Genomic DNA, 18,658 nt, shown 5'->3' with positions numbered 1-18,658 from the left:
TAATCCTTAGGAATTGTTACATAGACAAAACATTTAAGCTTTCTGACCATCAACGTACGAATAAACGTATCATGTGATTGAATTTTGATGGGTCACTTGGCTTTATCAGAAATGAACTGAAATACTTCTAATCCTCGCATTTTAATGTATTTATCAACCAATCCATCAATGCCAATGGCGTCATCTTATCGGTAAATCCGAATTTGAAATAGGCTATAGAAATGTTTTGCCGCTTTGTGGTCCGAACTCGCCGTACATAAGTTGCAATTTACTGATAATATGAGGGCCAATAGCAACGATAGTACTTTGACGTTGAATATCACAATAGATTATTTTTTCCTGGAATTTGATGATTACATATTGCTAATCTTTCGAGTTGCTTTGACAATCGCCAGTAAAACACCGATTTGAGATAACGTACGAGCAACAATCAGTTTTTACTGGTTTAAGTTCACTAAAAGAACACTCAAGAATTTTAGCAGTCCTGCAAATGCTTTTTATACTGATTTAAAAACAATCGTAAATTACACTGTAGCATCTCTTCACGGTGAAGCACGTGTTCACTGGTTGCAAGATGCCGGTTAGAGTAGTAACAATACATGCTGTTAAATGAAAACAGAGAGGGAGCATTCTTTGCGATATGCCGGCCAGCATCAACAATCGCGCACGGCAGTCCGCAGCACAGCGAGAGCGCCGGAGAGCGATGAGAGAACGCAGCATCCGTTCAAGTGATTCGATTCGATCAAGTTCACCAGTTGCATGCCGTCGTGCTCCGTGCTCTGGTGGTTAGTGAGGGTGGTCCAGTGTACCGGAATTTCTTACGCTCGGACGGATAAGGATGCTGAGCTGGTGTAGAGTTTTCAGTTAATTCAGTAGCTTTCCGCCATTCGGTCGGTTCGGGATTCGAATTTTAATCGTGTTTCATGTGGTTCAGCAGAAACATGTTTGTGGATAATTTTTAACACAATTATCTCTGGTGTTTGACGTCTGAAAGACAAATGAATTAGAAATGAAGTACGACGATCGAGGTTCTTGTGGTTTAAAGTGTTGTGTGTTATAAATCTAATAAAATAAACGGTCCTTCGGAATCAAGAAATGTTGAATCGAACTGACTGAACTTGTTGGAGATAATATGGGGAGCCTAGGTAAGAGAATGGTATTTTATCGATGGAATTCATTTGAGATTGGTAAGGTGGAAGTTAAATTATTATTCACAACATGTTTGTTGGTAAGATATAAAATGTGTATAACTGTAGGCGTACAGAATTACGAAGGAAAACGTTTTAAAATGGCTCCTCACCACGGATGGTGTTGCTTGAATCTGTACAGCATAATCTTTTGAAATTTTTTAACTATGTTACAGTCCAAATAATCGATATTTCATATAGTTAAATTTTAACTTTATTGTTGATTCTTAGCAAAAAACGTGCTTAATCTACCTAGCAGTGAGATGATACCTTCTCTTATCAATCCGCATGTGTTTTTGCATGAATATTCATCGGTGTTTCAGTTTTCATGACATTATTCTAATGGCCGTCGTTTTAAGTGGCAATTTGCGATTTTAATCACTCATTACTCTGTAATGTCGAAACTGCAAATCGGATCGAATTTGAATCTAAAAATGTAACAATCGATTAAACATTCCATGGTATGTCAAAGTAATTTCCACTTTAGAGTTTACGGTAATTTAAGGTACTTCCAGAGCCGGTATTCATGAACCAGCATAATCCAAACCGATTCGTATGGCCATATTATGAATAAATATCAATATTTTTGAGTCCAACTTTAAAGCTTTTCGGGATTGTCATCTTCTATATCGCTTAGAATTTTAAAAATTCATCCTCCTACAATTCCAGAACCGGAAGTCAGAATTGGATAAAATTGGATTTATTTTAATTTGAATTTTTGTTTTTGAAATTCGATTTGGCTTTTTTTGAGAAAACGATTGAGCTTTGAGAAACGATTCGATACTGGAACCGGAATTCGAAATTCGGTATGGCCGAAGTCAGATAAATTCACCTGAGTAGCTGTATAGTTTACATTTGTTTCAAAATGTTTGAAAATCAATGTAGACATCTTTGAGGAATCGTAGTGCGAATTAAATTTTTGGGTGCCTTCCGAAACGAAAACTGAATACAACTAAAAATGAAATAAGTTTATTTGGTTATCGACTATCCAAATCTGCCAATCCGATAAACCTGATTAATTTATGTGAAATAGACATTTTTATACTAATCACCCTGTATCCCCGAAACCGGAAGTTGGATTTGACTGAAAAGCAAGATGTTTTATAGAAACTTTTCATATGAATCTTAGATAAATCTTAGACTTCATTTGAATCTTAAAACGGTTCAGCCATTTACGAGAAAAATGAGTTACACAATTTTAATTTCGTTTCACATGTCCTCCTGTAGCTCCGGAACCAGAGGTCGAAACCAAACGTAATTCAGGAACCTTGTTTGGGAGCATACGACTTTCCATACAAATCTGAGTTTATAGAAAACGGTTGAGTCATCTCCGAGAAAATTGAGTGAAATTATTTGTCACACACGCATTTGCTGATCTCGGCGGACTGATTCGAATGGTATATAGGTGTTATGTTCTTCCAGCATTTATTGCTGTAAGTAGTTTGAATCAATATAATTATGGAATTGTTATCAACTCGAAAATGCTGCCATCATCTAGTTTATTTATGTCATATTCGAACAATTATGTTGCCAAAAACGAGCCGTGCTAAAATCGGTCCGAGGCAAAATATCATGCTGTACACAGTCACAGAAACAAATGTATGTGACAATATAAAAAATCGTGTTTTATGTTGCTCCCAAGCATTTCTTTGCCAGACAGCGCTCAAAACTTCTACTGCTGGAATAGGGAAAAAAGTCGCTTACACAAAAATGTCGATATCTCCGTTAAAAATGGACGGATTTTAACAATCTATGGCTTGCTGGATAGGTATTACCGTGCGGAATCTCAGTTAACTGTTTTCAAGGTCAATTGTGACAGATACTGTCAAAAAACTGAAAATTTTGACTTAAAACTTCGTATAACTCAAAAGGTAAACATCTCCTCAATGAGCACTCTTTGGAATACGGCCAGACGAATGAGGAATCGTAACGTAGGAAATGAGAGTGAGGAATACTCGAACCGATGGATATTTGATTTTGCGAGGAAAGTTTGTCCAGATTCTGTTCCTACGCATAGCATTATTAGGGAATCTTTTTCAAATAATGGTTCCATTGATAGCCCCTTTTCTATGATGGAATTTTCCATAGCACTCATGTCTTGTAACAATAACGCTCCTGGGTTGGACAGAATTAAATTCAACTTGGTGAAGAATCTGCCCGACCTCGCAAAAAGACGTTTGTTGGAATTGTTCAACAAGCTTCTTGAGCAAAATATTGTTCCACCTGACTGGAGGCAAGTGAAAGTTATCGCCATTCAAAAGCCGGGGAAACCAGCTTCCAATCACAACTCATATAGACCCATCGCGATGTTGTCCTGCATCAGAAAATTGTTCGAAAAAATTATTCTACGACGTCTCGACACTTGGGTCGAGACGAACGGTTTGTTGTCAGATACTCAGTTTGGCTTCCGTAGAAATAAAGGGACGAATGATTGCCTTGCATTACTTTCGTCTGACATCCAAATTGCCTTCGCTCAAAAGCAACAAATGGCATCTGTATTTTTAGACATTAAAGGAGCATTTGATTCAGTTTCCATTGATGTTCTTTCAGACAAGCTTCACCAACATGGACTCCCAGCGGTTATAAATAATTATTTGCACAACCTTTTGTCAGAGAAACGCATGCATTTTTCACATGGCGATTTGGTAACATTCAGAATTAGCTACATGGGTCTACCGCAAGGCTCTTGCCTCAGTCCGCTCCTCTATAATTTTTACGTAAATGACACCGACAGCTGTCTAGTATCCCCATGTACACTAAGACAATTGGCAGATGATGGCGTAGTTTCAGTTACTGGACCCAAAGCTATTGATCTGCATAAACCATTGCAAGATACCTTAGATAACTTGTCCGATTGGGCTGTTCATCTTGGTATCGAATTCTCTGCGGAGAAAACAGAGTTAGTCGTCTTTTCAAGAAAGCATGATCCCGCGCAGCTTCAGCTCCATATGATGGGAAGAATGATCCAACAGGTTTTGACTTTCAAATACCTCGGGGTGTGGTTTGATTCCAAATGCACGTGGGGAGGACACATTAGGTTTCTGATAACAAAATGCCAACAAAGAGTAAATTTTCTTCGAACAATAACCGGATCTTGGTGGGGTGCTCATCCGGAAGATCTAATAAAATTGTATCAGACAACGATACTTTCAGTGATGGAATATGGATGCGTTTGCTTTCGTTCCGCTGCAAACTCTCATATTATCAAATTAGAGCGAATTCAATATCGTTGTTTGCGAATTGCTTTAGGCTGCATGCATTCGACACATACAATGAGTCTTGAAGTTCTGGCGGGAGTTCTTCCATTGAAGGATCGTTTTTGGGAGCTTTCGTCGCGACTGCTAATAAGATGCGAGGTACTGAATCCCCTAGTTATTAATAACTTCGAAAGGCTAGTTGAGCTTCAATCTCAAACAAGATTCATGACTGTATATTTTAACCATATGTCACAGGAAATCAACCCTTCAAGATATATTCCTATCCGTGTCAGCCTCCTAAATGTCCCTGACTCAACTTTATTTTTCGACACATCCATGCAGCGCGAAGTGCGTGGAATTCCGGAACACCTACGCTCGTTGGAAATCCCAAAAATATTTACAAGTAAGTTCAGGCATATCGACTCTGAGAAAATGTTTTACACGGACGGATCGCGAATTGAAGAAGCGACAGGGTTTGGTATGTTCAACAATAATGTTTCGGTCTCCTTTAGGCTTCAAGAACCTGCATCTGTTTATATAGCAGAGTTAGCAGCAGTTCATTATAGTTTGAGTATAATCGTCACATTATCTCCAAACCATTATTTTCTTTTCACAGATAGTCTGAGTGCAATTGAAGCCATTCGCTCAAAGGCTGCTGGCAAAAATGAACCTTTTTTCTTGGGCAAAATAAAACAGTGCCTGAACGTCATATTGAATAATAATTATCAAATCACAATAGTTTGGGTTCCGGCTCATTGCTCCATTCCAGGCAATGAAAGAGCCGATATTTTAGCCAAACGTGGTGCTATTGAGGGTGAAATTTATGAGAGACCAATTGCTTTCAATGAATTCTATAGCGCGTCTCGCCAAAGAACACTTGCCAGCTGGCAAGCTTCTTGGGATAAAGATGATCTGGGTCGGTGGATGCACTCAATTATTCCTAAAATATCGACAAAGGCATGGTTCAGGGGACTGGATGTGAGTAGAGATTTCATTCGTGTGATGTCCAGACTCATGTCCAATCACTACACGTTAGATGCACATCTCCTTCGAATTGGACTTTCCGAGACTAATCATTGTGCTTGTGGCGAAGGTTACCGCGATATTGACCATGTTGTTTGGACATGCGTGGAGTATCGTGATGTCAGATCTCAACTAATAAATTCCTTGCGTACCCAAGGTAGACTATCCAATGTCCCAGTTCGCGACATTCTTGCTTGTCGTGACGTTCCTTACATGAAACTTCTTTATTATTTCATTAAGTCCATTGGAGTTCCAATTTAAATTTTATTTTATGTTAGATTGTTTTCTCTTCCATGAGCTCAACCAATAGCCAGCTATCTTATATTAAATAAAAGTGATGAACTGATACAAACAAACCTGAAATAGTTATAAGATCATGTACAAAATAAATGTATTTCATTTAATGTAGTTTATAATAGCAACTCGCTTGATAAAAACAGTGTTTAGATTAACTAATGAATACCAACATACTAATAGGATATTCGAAATGTATTAGGTTTAAAGTACTATGTATTGTAGATGCCACGGCGAAGAAAAACTTATGTATATTGCCTATGAAATAAACGTATTTATGAAAAAAAAAAAGGTAAACATCCGATCTCAAAACCATTCAATAGCGTTCAGGGTGACGGGGAGACCGGGCCTCGGAAAATTTTTTTAAAGTTTGAGCGAATTCTATACCTATTTTTTATATTTATAAAAAAAGGTAAAAACGCGATGTTCATTCGAATTCATATCTTTATCGAAAAAAAAATATATTTTTCAGAATCACAAAAATTGGTGTCGTGGTGTGATGGTACATTGTGTATTGACTTTAAATGACCAATCACTTATCTAATTCTAATATAAGCTAGAAGACATGTTTAAATATATCGGCTAGTTCTGGTACTGATTTCGGTTTTTTGTTGTTCACTTATGATTGCCAAAGTATTGATATTTTTTTGAAAACGAATCAGCAAAACTTCATAGTATTTTTTATGCCACCCATAGAAATCGGTTTTAAGACTTCCGGAAGTAATTGCGTTAATAGTAAACATAAACAATAAATTCTGTTTTGTAAAATTACACTATCATAGCATATTTATCGTTTCGTCCCGCCATACGCATTGAATTGCCAACCCTGAACAATAGCAATAAACTAATTGGAAAAAGTCTGACGAATAAAAATGAAATGAAAAACTAGCGAAAAAGTTACCGCAGAGACGGGATTTGAACGTTTAGGTTTCTTTTAACTGGGGAAATCGTTTTTCTAATTAAAGTATCATGTACGTGAAATCCACGAAAAAACAGCATAATTGAAAAAAAACAACCGAGAATGTTCAGCTGTGCAGTTTAATTATAGTCATACGTCGCATTATCAGTCTAATTCACTCTCCGCTTCAGCCGTCTGATGCTGATTTGAGATTTTTTTGTTTGTCTATTTTTGAGAGAGGGTTTGAATGAAGCGTGTCTGATTCGGAAACAATATTGATTTCGTTCAGCACTCTGACAAACTTTCGGTAAAAGATAAAGTAAATCCATAAGGAAGGATTTATTTTCAAAATAACCATAGTTCCTTCGACGTTTCCAAACTAAATTCACTTATTGTAATTACACTTTTTCACTTATTGTAATTACATATTGCAACCATACTCAATTCAATGCCCCACCTTTAATAATAGATATAAAAAAATACTATTTTTTCAAGCATGGTTGAACAACCCTGTTAATTAACGGACAAATTTAAATCACATAAAGTGACACCCATCAATAATTTACATAATGTTATTCATAATAATCATTAGCAGTGCGGTAAAATTTCATTTTCATTCGAATAATATAAGATGAAAATGAAATTTATGGCCGCTGACCGTCAGCATATCCCTACTAATTCATTTGACTTTTGCTGCCATTTTCAAGTGAAGCTCCCGGAACTCATCGTCAGTTGGTTAATCGTTGATAGTCGTTTGAAGTTTTGCTTGCTCAGTTTCAAGTGCCAGGTACTGTAGCTCTTTCATTGCCTTCGCTCTTGGTGGTAAGCAGATTCGAACGAATAGAATTATAAATGGAGTAAAGTATTGAAAATGAAAACTGAAGGAGGAAACAATTAATTTATGTGTATTCTGTGATTGATATTTCAGCTATCTGGTTTGTCTTTTATCTACTATCTTGAACCAATTCGAATATTTACATTAACCTCATTTGAAGGACGCTCTCACCCTATTGAAAGAGATATTTTGTTACTTCAAGAGATCAACTGACGGTGGTTAAACTAAGCCTCGATTGAAGAGAAACGAGTGATGACTGAATGCTGCCCGTTCGGGCCGTCAGCAAACATTGTGTGTGTCAGAGAATGAAGTTTACTGCATTAGAGAGATCGTCAATTTGTTCCACATTCAGTTTCAATTGAATTGAATGAAGTTTTACAGCACTGATCATTAGAATAAAAAAATATACATTTCTATATAAGATGTAAAGAAATGCTTGGTGCCAAAACTACGTGTGGGTCTTGAAAGAGCTTGAACAAACAACGACTACCTTAAATCTTTTTGACGCTCCCCCTTTTTGTGATTTCTACGACGTGCTCAGTCTTTACATTCTTTCCTATTATTGCAAGTTACTTTGATTGCGATATTTTTTTCATTGCGTTCATGACATTGAATTTAAATTAGCTGCACATTATCTTTTCTCTAGGGAAAGCTAGAATGTGAAAGAAAATTGTAATTTTTATAAATTGTCTATGATTTAAAAGTGCATATACTAAGCGATCTGCCCCTTGCTGTGAACTGTTTTTGGAATAGTTTAAACTTTTATTCAAAATTTGAAATCTCGATATTTATTTTCTAAAAAGTAATTGAATTTCATTCAACAGATGAACCAATCCAAAATTCGACAAATAGAAAGTTTGTTAAGCACTGAAAAAATGTTAATAAATAGTATGATAAGTGCAAAAGAGCAAGTTGTACTTATTACTTTTACTTCAATTGATAGCACTGGTTGAGGCAAATTAAGGTTTATTCATATACTTAAATGTTTTGTTTTAATCATTTCACGACCATAAGATGTACAGGAAGAAATATGTCAGAACAAGACAATATTTTAGCTATTGGGGGTGTAAATTAAGAGAATATCACCAGAAAAACATAGCAGGGTGCATAAGTTTCCTATAATTTCAAGGGAAATATTTTTCCCTATGATTCTTAGAAATAAATAAACGAAGAGTTGGGTTTATTATATCGTAATTTAATTTATTGGTTAAATTGCTTTAATTATCAGAATAGTAAAATAAATAGTTAGTTATGGCATTGTACGAAACGATTTCATGTACTTGTGGACGTTGCACATAATACAATTATTATGTGTCATTTTGCACCAACTTTTTTAGTGCAATAAAGATTGATAGTTTTTTTTACTTATTCGTTCAGAATCACATTTGTCACCTTGGAAATAAGTTTTCTTTAACAGTCAGTAAAAAAAACATTGATTTATTAGTAACTGAAGAATCTATAACGATTTTTATTAAAGGGAATCCTATTTCTCTTGAGCGTTAAGGGGTTGAAGCATTAATTTATTAATATTTCTATCACCGTAACCGTCATTTTTCAAATCAAGAAATTGTAGTACATAATTCGGAAATGTTTGTAAACTTCTGGAACTAACATAAAGATTAATTTGTTTAGTTCTGCGTGCACATTTCGCACATATTTATATAAATAGGGATTTTTTAAAAAGAAAATGTTCTCATCCGATTCAGTATCAGATTGCGATTCTAAACCGTATTTACAGCTTATTTTTTCGTGCAGTGTATATCGAGAAGTTGTTTGGTTCAGTGTACTGATTGGGATGTGCATTAAAAAATTGTAGTTTAGAAACCTTTTTTGCCATCGCACTTTACTGTGATGTCCCTCGTGAATCGCAAGAGTGATCAATATTGATATATAGTATAGATGTCTATGACATCACACTTTGTTCTATGAGCCCCATAATTGATCTCCTTAATCTTTCATATTTATTAACTAATTTACTAAAGGTATATGTTAGAATTGGAGGAGGTTGGTACGAATGTAAAAAATGCCGCATGATATTTTTTTACATTATATTCCTGTTTACATCATCAACATATAGTTTCATGTTATTTCCTACGTTCAACATAGATTCGACTCTCTCTGTTCGCTTTAAAAAAATGTTTGGACCGCCCCCCCCCCCATTATTTTTTAAACTTGCCGCCCCTGAAGAGCATCGTAACCATGTCGTAGGGCCCTGATTGCTTCCCCATCCACCGTATTCCACCGATTATACTTCCTCGGTTTAATATTCATTGGAAGCCTGGCGAGACATGCATCTATGAAGATATCCCTAGTTCGGGATTTAATTTATTAGGGTTAGTTCTCATAAAAACGAAATGATTAAAAACGTCTTCAGAATTCCTGGAGTAGGGCAGAAATAGCCGCATTTGGTCATGCGCAAAAAAATGGTGCGTAAAATAAAATCTTTTCCCTCGGAATGTTATATTGTGTTCGAAAGCTACAACCTTCAACTACAAAACGCATTTGATTAGAGGTGCATATCCCCACCTATATGAGCGCCATCTGGCTCGGACTTCATCAGTCTCGAAATCGAACATCTCAAAAATGGTGGGCGAAAATGGCCTATCACATTTTGAAGCAGGAAACAATAAGACATGACCAAATATTGAATGTAAATGAAATTTAAATACTTTGTTCATATCTTACAACTGTTTTATACTTGAAAAATCGTATTTTATCCTAAATTTTTTGAAAAAAATCTAATTTCATCCTAAAATTTCTGAAAAAATCTTATTTCATCCTAAAACTTCGAGATTTGGTCAGTTTTAGACAATTTTTAGACGTACTCGAAAACACTGTTAAACTTCCAAAAATAAATAGTTATTTTTGAACAACAAAAACCTCACGACTCATAACGAGTCTTGAGACAAATTTCGCCCCACTAAAAAATAACCTTTTTCACTTTCATTTCCGTTTCGATTTCTCGAATTATTTTACCATAAAAACCACTAATATCATTCGATTCAGCGCATTTCAATTATCTAAAAACACCCACCGAATATGATTTTGTTCCAGGGAATATATTCTACAACCCAAAAATTCTGTAACCAGAAAATTTTACTTTTGATGAAATAATCGATAAGTTTGCATTCACCGATTACTGAGACTCAACTAAATGGACGGCATGAGGGCTTAGCCGATGGGCTGTGACATCTAGTGTTCGAATTATTTCGAGTGGCCGTTTTTTGCTACGGTCTCCTCTAAATATTATAAGAAGAAGGAACCTTTTTGAAAAGTAGGAAAAATATAATTTCATTGACAAAAAAATCATTTCTCTACAAGCATTTTTTTTGGATAGAACTATTTGTACAGTTTATTCACAATTACATTTAATATCACTATCACTTCTAAATAATATCACTGAAGAGGATTTAATTAACATACGAAATACGTATCTGTATTATTATACCTATTATACTTCGTATTTCGATGTATGTAATATTAATGGAATTCAAGGGTATTCCGAATTAGCACTTTCATTTCACATTCCAATAATAGTTCCATTTACAATTTAAATCCAATTTACTCCAAATGCAAACAAATAAACTCTTTCAAATCGAAAGAATCTCTCCCGAACAATACCTTTAATTCGCCCCAATGTGTAAATCATTGCATTCTGTATATGGGGCATTCCACGCAAAATCAGCAACCCAAAATTTTTTCGAAGTTTCGCGTTTACAAAGAAGAGCCTTTTTTCAACAGCCTATACTGTTAGATCTATTAAAGATACAAAAATTCGTCCAAGACATGAAATGCGATGCCATAAAACAACCTTTAACGTTAGTTTCATGGAAAATGTTAAAAATTAATAAACAAATAAAAACATTTCAAACTTGGGCCTAATTTATTTTCAATTTTTAGTTGAAAATAGAAGCCTTAGGGGCTTAACTCAATCTTGACAAAGTTTCAGAGTGGAAAGATTAATACTTTCGGAGCAGTGAATTTTTCAATCACGAACCGCAAGCGCGGAGCGTACTGCAGCGCAACTCGCTCGGATACGGGCTTAACTTGTTGACACATGTCGCGCCACTGATCGAATTTTAACTTTGACAGTTTATGGTTAGCTACTGTGAATTTTTTTATTTGTTTGATAAATTTTAACTTTTTTCATTAAATTCTCTTTAAAGGTTGTTTTATGGAATCACTTATTTGAAAGCTTAGGAAAAGACGCACGTTTCATGTCTTGGACGAATTTTTGTATCTTTCATAGATTTTACAGTATAGGCTGTTGAAAAAAGGCTCTTTTTTGTAAATGAGAAACTTTAAAAAATCATATCACGAAACTTCCACGTACCATATTGAAATAAAAAAAAGCGTCGAAATTTAGGTGGCTGATTTTGTGTGGAATGCCCCATATACTATTGTCGGAGTTTACTAAAACTGCTCAACTCACTATAGACAAAATAATGGTATAGTCTATTTTCTACTTAATTATATTTACAAACTATATTCAATAAGTGATTCTAGAGTAAAGGAAAAACTCCAACAGGGTCTTGTTGATTCGTTAATTTAATGACTTCCATGGAAGATGTAAGAACACAAATAACCATTGTTTGAGTACGGTTTGTTCCATCGTAATCCATTCGTTTCGGACAGAAAAAATGATTCGATTCTTTCTGTTTGGTTCGCAGATTAGCGGATAGTATCTTGTTGGCGTGAACCGAAATCACGGACCAACAGATAGTACATTTAGGTCGAATGATTTTTATTTGTACTAAAATCTACGTGAATCCGTTAAAATTAGTTTATGTATATGATTCAGAACTGAATGAGCGTTTCTTCGAAAACTGATTTGAACGATGAAACACCGCGATATGTTGAATCTGCTTGTCTGTGTTGATTCTCTGTTTTTCATTCCTGATTTTCAGAAGAAAGCAACGTCTCCGGTTTGACCTCTCGTCAAGTTTGATAAAAAAAATGTATTGCTGTGGCAAAATTGTGGGAGATGAAATGCATGAATCGTTTGATCATTTATATGAAGTTTACCAGGCATATATGCTGCATGGGCAAAGGTCATCCGTAAAGAAGTTCAAAGTAATTAAATAGACTAGTGAAATGTTAGGCAGCGCGTCGAAAAACAAACGCAAATGATTTTAAACCACCGTCTGAAATGTTTCAATCAGTGGCGTATCTAGAGGGGAGCGAAGGGGGCATTCGCCCCGGGTGCAACGTTTTTTAGGGGGGCGGCAATCCAATCCTTGGGACCTTGTTTTTTTTTGCTCGTCCTAGTCATCTTTCATGGTGTTAAGCAGGTTTTTGCTCACTAAACCAACGATGGGGGCGGTTAATCGTAATTTTACCCCCGGCGCCACATTTTTTCGGTACGCCACTGGTAATATAATTTGAATCACGGTTCAAACAAAATGCCTCGTTACCTACCATTCTGGAAAAGCTAGACAGCAAATTGATGCTTTCTGATTTGCACGACTATGCACGGAACGACCGAAATTAGTTCTGCGCCTAATTCGTATTACTGTTTTTGAATTAGTTGATTTTAACAACAGAATTTCCAAAATAACTAAAAAATTAGTTAAAATTGAGAATTTACTTTGCTTAAAAAAATTCTTATTTTTAGAGAATGTGTTTAGTTGGCGAATATCCTGGACACAAACCAGAAATATTACAATCCAACACGAAATTCTCATTGACAACTGATTTTGTTACTGAAATCAGAAAATTTGTTTCTATTTATCTATCACCATCATTACTGAAGGACAGCACAAAGAAAACAAAAATGAAATGGGCTTTATTAACAAGTTTTTTAGCCAAAAACTCATGAGAAGTGTCAAAGCAAAACAATCCATTAAAAATCTAAAAACGACAGTCTTGTTGAAACTGCTTGCAAATTGTTTTGATGTTTTTCGCATGTGTTACGATATATCCATATATAAATTTCTAAATCGATTAGTAAAAATGACGTAAACTCTTAGTAGAAAGTGTATTTATACAGAATTTGTGCGCATTTGAAGCGATTGAGCGTAATAATGTTTTCTCGCGGAACAGTGAGGTGAGTTTCGAATGTTGCGCTCTAATTGTATATGTCAAATGATGTTTTTTTGTATCTTCCAACCTTCCGGGCTACGCCGTCCGGTGTACCACTTGTATTCGGTTTTTGTTTTCTGAGTGCTCAAAATTTTCAGTGAGAGAGTCGATTTCGCGAAGTCGAATGAAGAAAACAGCGATTTAGAAGGAAAAATTTCAAAAAGAAGTTCATGTTTCGCTTATGTCTTTTTCTCCAATACAACATCGTATTTATACCTGCCAATATAGAAAAGACTACCGCGACTGAATTTTTTTTCGGTAGTTGTGTGCCATCTAGTGACTAGTAGTCATTACGGTGTTAACGTTTTTTCGGTGACAGAGCGCCATATAGCTGCAGATTGCAGAAGCCAATTCAACCATTTATGTTGGTTGAAAACAACATTTTATTTCTCTTATTCAACTAAAAAATTAGTTGAATGGAAATGCAGTGTGCCTTAGCTAAGAAATGACAGCACGTTTAATTGGTGAATTCAACTAAAAAAATAGTCATTTCAACAAATATTTTATTATTATTAAGGGAATTAGAATTAAAAAAATTAAATTAGCAAAAGTAAGATTTTTTTAGTTGTCTCAAAAAATAACTAACTAAAATCAGAAAATCAACTAATTTTTTCGCCAAAATGCTGATTTCGGTCTATCCGTGTGGCGCTGTGGCTTCGTAATGAAAGCCATTCTGTTTGAGCCCTCAATCTACTTAGGTTAGCCAGAGCGTGCTTCCGGAACAAGAAAATTATTTCCTGTTCCTGGTCAGATTTTGTTCAACCACATATTGTTGCCTGCATGGATCATACATTCCGGTAATGAGATTTATGTTGCTAGCAGTCAAAGCTTACTTTGTAGCGGTATTTTTTAAATCTAGGTCTAGTTTTTTTCCCTCAAATCTTGTGTTTATTCAAATTGCAACAAAATCGCGTTCAGTTCTATGAGTGTGGTGAGTACAGTAGTTTTAGGTCATTCAATTCCCGACCACTCTCCACGTACTGTTCCACGTTCCAATGCTCGTTTGATTGTGGTGTAAAATACACGAATTATCTCCGAGGTATAGCTCATACTTTTTAGGAGAATATTTTTATTGAAGTTTGGACACGGAACGACCGAAATCAGCATTTTCGCGAAAAATTTAGTTGATTTGCTGATTTTAGTTAGTTATTTTTTGAGACAACTAAAAAAATCTTACTTTTGCTGATTTAGATTTTTTATTCTCATTCCCTTAATAATAAAAAAATATTTGTTGAAATGACTATTTTTTTTAGTTGAATTCACAAATTAAACGTACTGTCATTTCTTAGCTGAGGCACACTTCATATCCAGTCAACTAATTTTTTAGTTGAATTAAAGAAATATAATGTTGTTTTCAACCAATATGAATGGTTGAATTGGCTTCTGCAATCTGCAGCTATATGGCGCCCTGTCACCGAAACGGTAACACCTTAATGACTACTAGCCACTAGATGGCACACTACTGCCGAAAAAAATTCAGACGCGGTTGTCTTTTCTATATTGGCAGGTCTAAATACGATGTTGTGTTGGAGAAAAAGACATAAACGAAACGTAAACATCTTTTTGAATTTTTTTTCTTCTAAATCACTGTTTTCTTCATTCTCACTGAAAACTTTGAGCACTCGGAAAACAAAAACCGAATACAAATAGTACACCGGACGGCGCAGCTCGGAAGGTTTGAAGATACAAAAAAACTTCATCACAATTAGAGTGAAACATTCGAAATTCACTTCACTGTTCCGCGTAAAAACATTATTACGCACAATCGCTTCAAGTGCGCACAAATTCTGAATAAATACGATTTCCACTAACAGTTTACGACATTTTTACATATCGGTTTAGAAATTTAAATAAAGATATATCGAACACATGCGAAAAACATCTAAACAATGTTCAAGCAGTTTCAATAAGACTGTCTTTTTTAGCTTTTTAATGGATTGTTTTGCTTTGACACTTCTCATGAGTTTTTGGCTAATAAACTTGTTAATAATACCCATTTCAGTTTTGGTGTTTTTGTGCTGTCCTTCAGTAATGATGGTGATAGATAAATAGAAACAAATTTTCTGATTTTAATAACAAAATTAGTTGTCAATGAGAATTTCGTGTTGGATTGAAATATTGCTGGTTTATGTCCAGGATATTCGCCAACTAAACACATTCTCTAAAAATAAGAGTTTTTTCAGCAAAGTAAATTCTCAATTTTAACTAATTTTATAGTTATTTTGAAAATTTTGTTGTTAAAATCAACTAATTCAAAAACAGTAATACGAATTAGGCGCAGAGCTAATTTCGGTCGTTCCGTGGATATGATGTGGGAGTGGCGCTTCCGCATACAGCCTTCTTTATGTATTCGTATTTTATATTTTTCCTTATCAAATCACTGAGTTGGGTTGGGGTTACACAGATTTTATCTGAGATAACACTGAGCACTTCCAACCGATTCTCGAGTTTGGTATGATAAAACTCCAGCAAACAAATTGCTCATAGTCGCACATAACACATGCCAAAGAGACACAGATCGTGCTGAATGGAATTACGAAAATAAGAAAATTTTGCGAAAAAGAATCACCAATAAATATGATAGAAGGTGCCTTAATGCTGAAGTTGATTGCAATTATCTATGGGGACTTTTTAACCGTTGTCCGGAGGGCCGAATGTCATATACCATTCGACTTAGCTCGACGAACTGAGCAAATGTCTGTGTGTATGTGTCTGTATGTGTGTGTGTGTGTGTGTGTGTGTGTGTGTGTGTGTGTGTGTGTGTGTGTGTGTGTGTGTGTGTGTGTGTGTGTGTGTGTGTGTGTGTGTGTATGTGAGTGTATGTATGTGTGTATGTAACAAATATGTGCACTCGATTTTCTCGGAGATGGCTGGACTGATTTTCACAAACCTAGATTCAAATGAAAGGTCTCTTGGTCCCATAGGGTGCTATTGAGTTGTACCCGGATCGGGCTTCCGGTTCTTGAGTAACGGGGTAAAATGTGCAAAAAAAATGAAGAAAAAGTGGACTCGATTATCTCAGAGATCGCTCAACCGATTCTCTTCAACAAAAATTCAAATGAAAGGTCTTATGGTCCCATAGGTTGCTATTGAATTTTGTCTGGATCCGACTTCCGGTTCGGGAGTTACGGGGCAAAATTTGCAACATGAATTGAAAACGTGCAATCGATTTTCTCAGAGATAATCCTACCCCATATAATCCTACCAAATTTCATCCGGATACTATTTCCGATTCCGGAATTACAAACTGATAGGTATAAAAATGTCATTTTAAGGAACGTGTTTTTATACATGACACGAAAAAAAACAACCAAATACATTCAAATAGCCGTGTAATTATTGAATTGGAGAGATTTGGTTAGTTAATGACCAAATACATTGATTTTGGGTATACCGGATGTTCGTTTTAGATTTCGGAAGCATAAAAAAAAGTGATTTCTTAGAAGCGGATGAGCCGATTTTTACAACCTCAAATTCAAAAGACAGGTATGGTAGTCCCATACCAAACTCCTGAATATTATTTGGATAAGACATCCGGTTCCGGGAATATGTGGTAAAATGTGCAAAAAAATTGTTAAAATAAGTCTACCTACTTTTCTCAGAGATAGCTGAACCGATTTTCACAAAATTAAATTCAATTTAAAAGTCTTGTGATCCCATATAAAATTTTATTTGGATAGGAATTCCGATTCCAAAGTTATGGGGTAAAATGTGCAAAAAATAAGAATATGTGTACCAATTTTTCTCAAAGATGGAGTAACCGATTTTTACAAACTTAAATTTAAATTAAAGGTCTTATGATTATGTACAAAACTTCTGAATTTCATCTGGATCCAACTTCCGGTTTCGGAATTATAGGGTAAAGTGTGTTGAAAGTTATATACCATCATTAAATGGGCGAAACAAACACATGAAAAACGATCTAAGCTGGCCTCAAAACTACTCCATTCGATAGTCATTATCAGTAAACGGCCAAAACAACTGATTTTGGTTATCATAGTTCTCGGTTTCCGATCCCGGAGGCACCGACCACACTGACCACTAATATTTTCCCAAATGGATCTCACTTATTTTTCTCAACGATGGTTTGACCGATTTTCACAAACTTAGGTTCAAATGAAAGGTACTGTAGTCCCATACGGAATTTATGAATTTCATCCGGATCCGATTTCCGGTTCCGGAATCATAGGGTGAAGTGTGTTTAAAATTTTATACCATCACTTGTAAATCAACATCAAAACTGCTTCAATTGATAGTGATTACCAGTAGGCTGCCAAACAAAGCGATTCTGGTTATTCTTTCAAGAATCGAAGATAATTATTTTGGATCCACTAGGTGGATTAAAACAGATTTTTGTATATATTTTCGGATTATTTTTGTGTAAGATGTGATGACTTGAAAAAAAAGCCTTGATTTTTGACAAATTGAGGATTTTTTTTTCAAGTTGAACATTTTCTTATTTCCTCGTTTATAATTATTCATGTTACCGAGTGCATGCGTGAGAATCACGAAAAAATCTTGACATGCGAAAATAAATGTTAATGTACGAATTTTGCCACCAATTTTTACTTATAATTTTTTTTGATAGCTATAGCAAATACCTACAATATGCATAGATAATTCCGTTATATTTGTGTTTAGCTTAGAAACTTACTGTTAGTGAAATCCGTTTGAGGGATGTGATTTACATGTGAAACAATTGGCAGCGAAAATGTGCGACACCACTGTCAAAATACATTTTTGGTTATGTACCCCTCAATTTTCAGGTATACAATTCACAACTTTCGCCAACTGTTTTTACCATCAAAAACCTCCTACAACAGAAATTTCATGTCGGTAACTGTTCTCGATCGAGAGATAATGCAGATAATTGATTTCGGCATTTTACCATTTGGCCCCAGTCTCCTCTATGACTGTGAAAATCAAGGTGTTAACAGAGGCTCGAAGGGCCGTGTTTTATATACCATTCGAATCCGTTCGTGGAGATCGTGAGTGTAGCGAAAATTTTTCAACATAGGTTTAGCCAAAACGAATATTCGTAATTACTGCACGGAGAACCCTTCGATCATAAAATTGCGATATCGCAGTTTTTGATTTTTGCGATAGTTGATTTAACTAATTTCTTTTTGAAACAACCAATATG

General features: G+C 35.3%; 1 protein-coding gene across 2 annotated transcripts in view; it reads left to right on the top strand.

The window, feature by feature from the left end:
- The first annotated feature begins 773 nt into the window (after positions 1-773).
- Positions 774-18,658, top strand: part of LOC131427870 (calcitonin gene-related peptide type 1 receptor) — a 97,670-nt gene continuing 79,785 nt past the window's right edge. Inside the window, exon 1 of one of the 2 annotated variants that reach the window (XM_058591424.1) lies at positions 774-1,145. In XM_058591424.1, coding sequence (XP_058447407.1) covers positions 1,133-1,145 — 13 coding nt within the window. In that variant the 5' untranslated portion in view covers positions 774-1,132. The remainder of the gene's footprint in view (positions 1,146-18,658) is intronic. The other variant, XM_058591423.1, reaches the window with a different exon arrangement.

The sequence above is a fragment of the Malaya genurostris genome, chromosome 2 (assembly GCF_030247185.1).
Source record: "Malaya genurostris strain Urasoe2022 chromosome 2, Malgen_1.1, whole genome shotgun sequence".
Classification (NCBI taxonomy): Eukaryota; Metazoa; Arthropoda; class Insecta; order Diptera; family Culicidae; genus Malaya; species Malaya genurostris.
The sequence above is the reverse complement of the archived record's forward strand: the minus strand, read 5'-3'. Positions and strand labels throughout refer to the sequence as shown.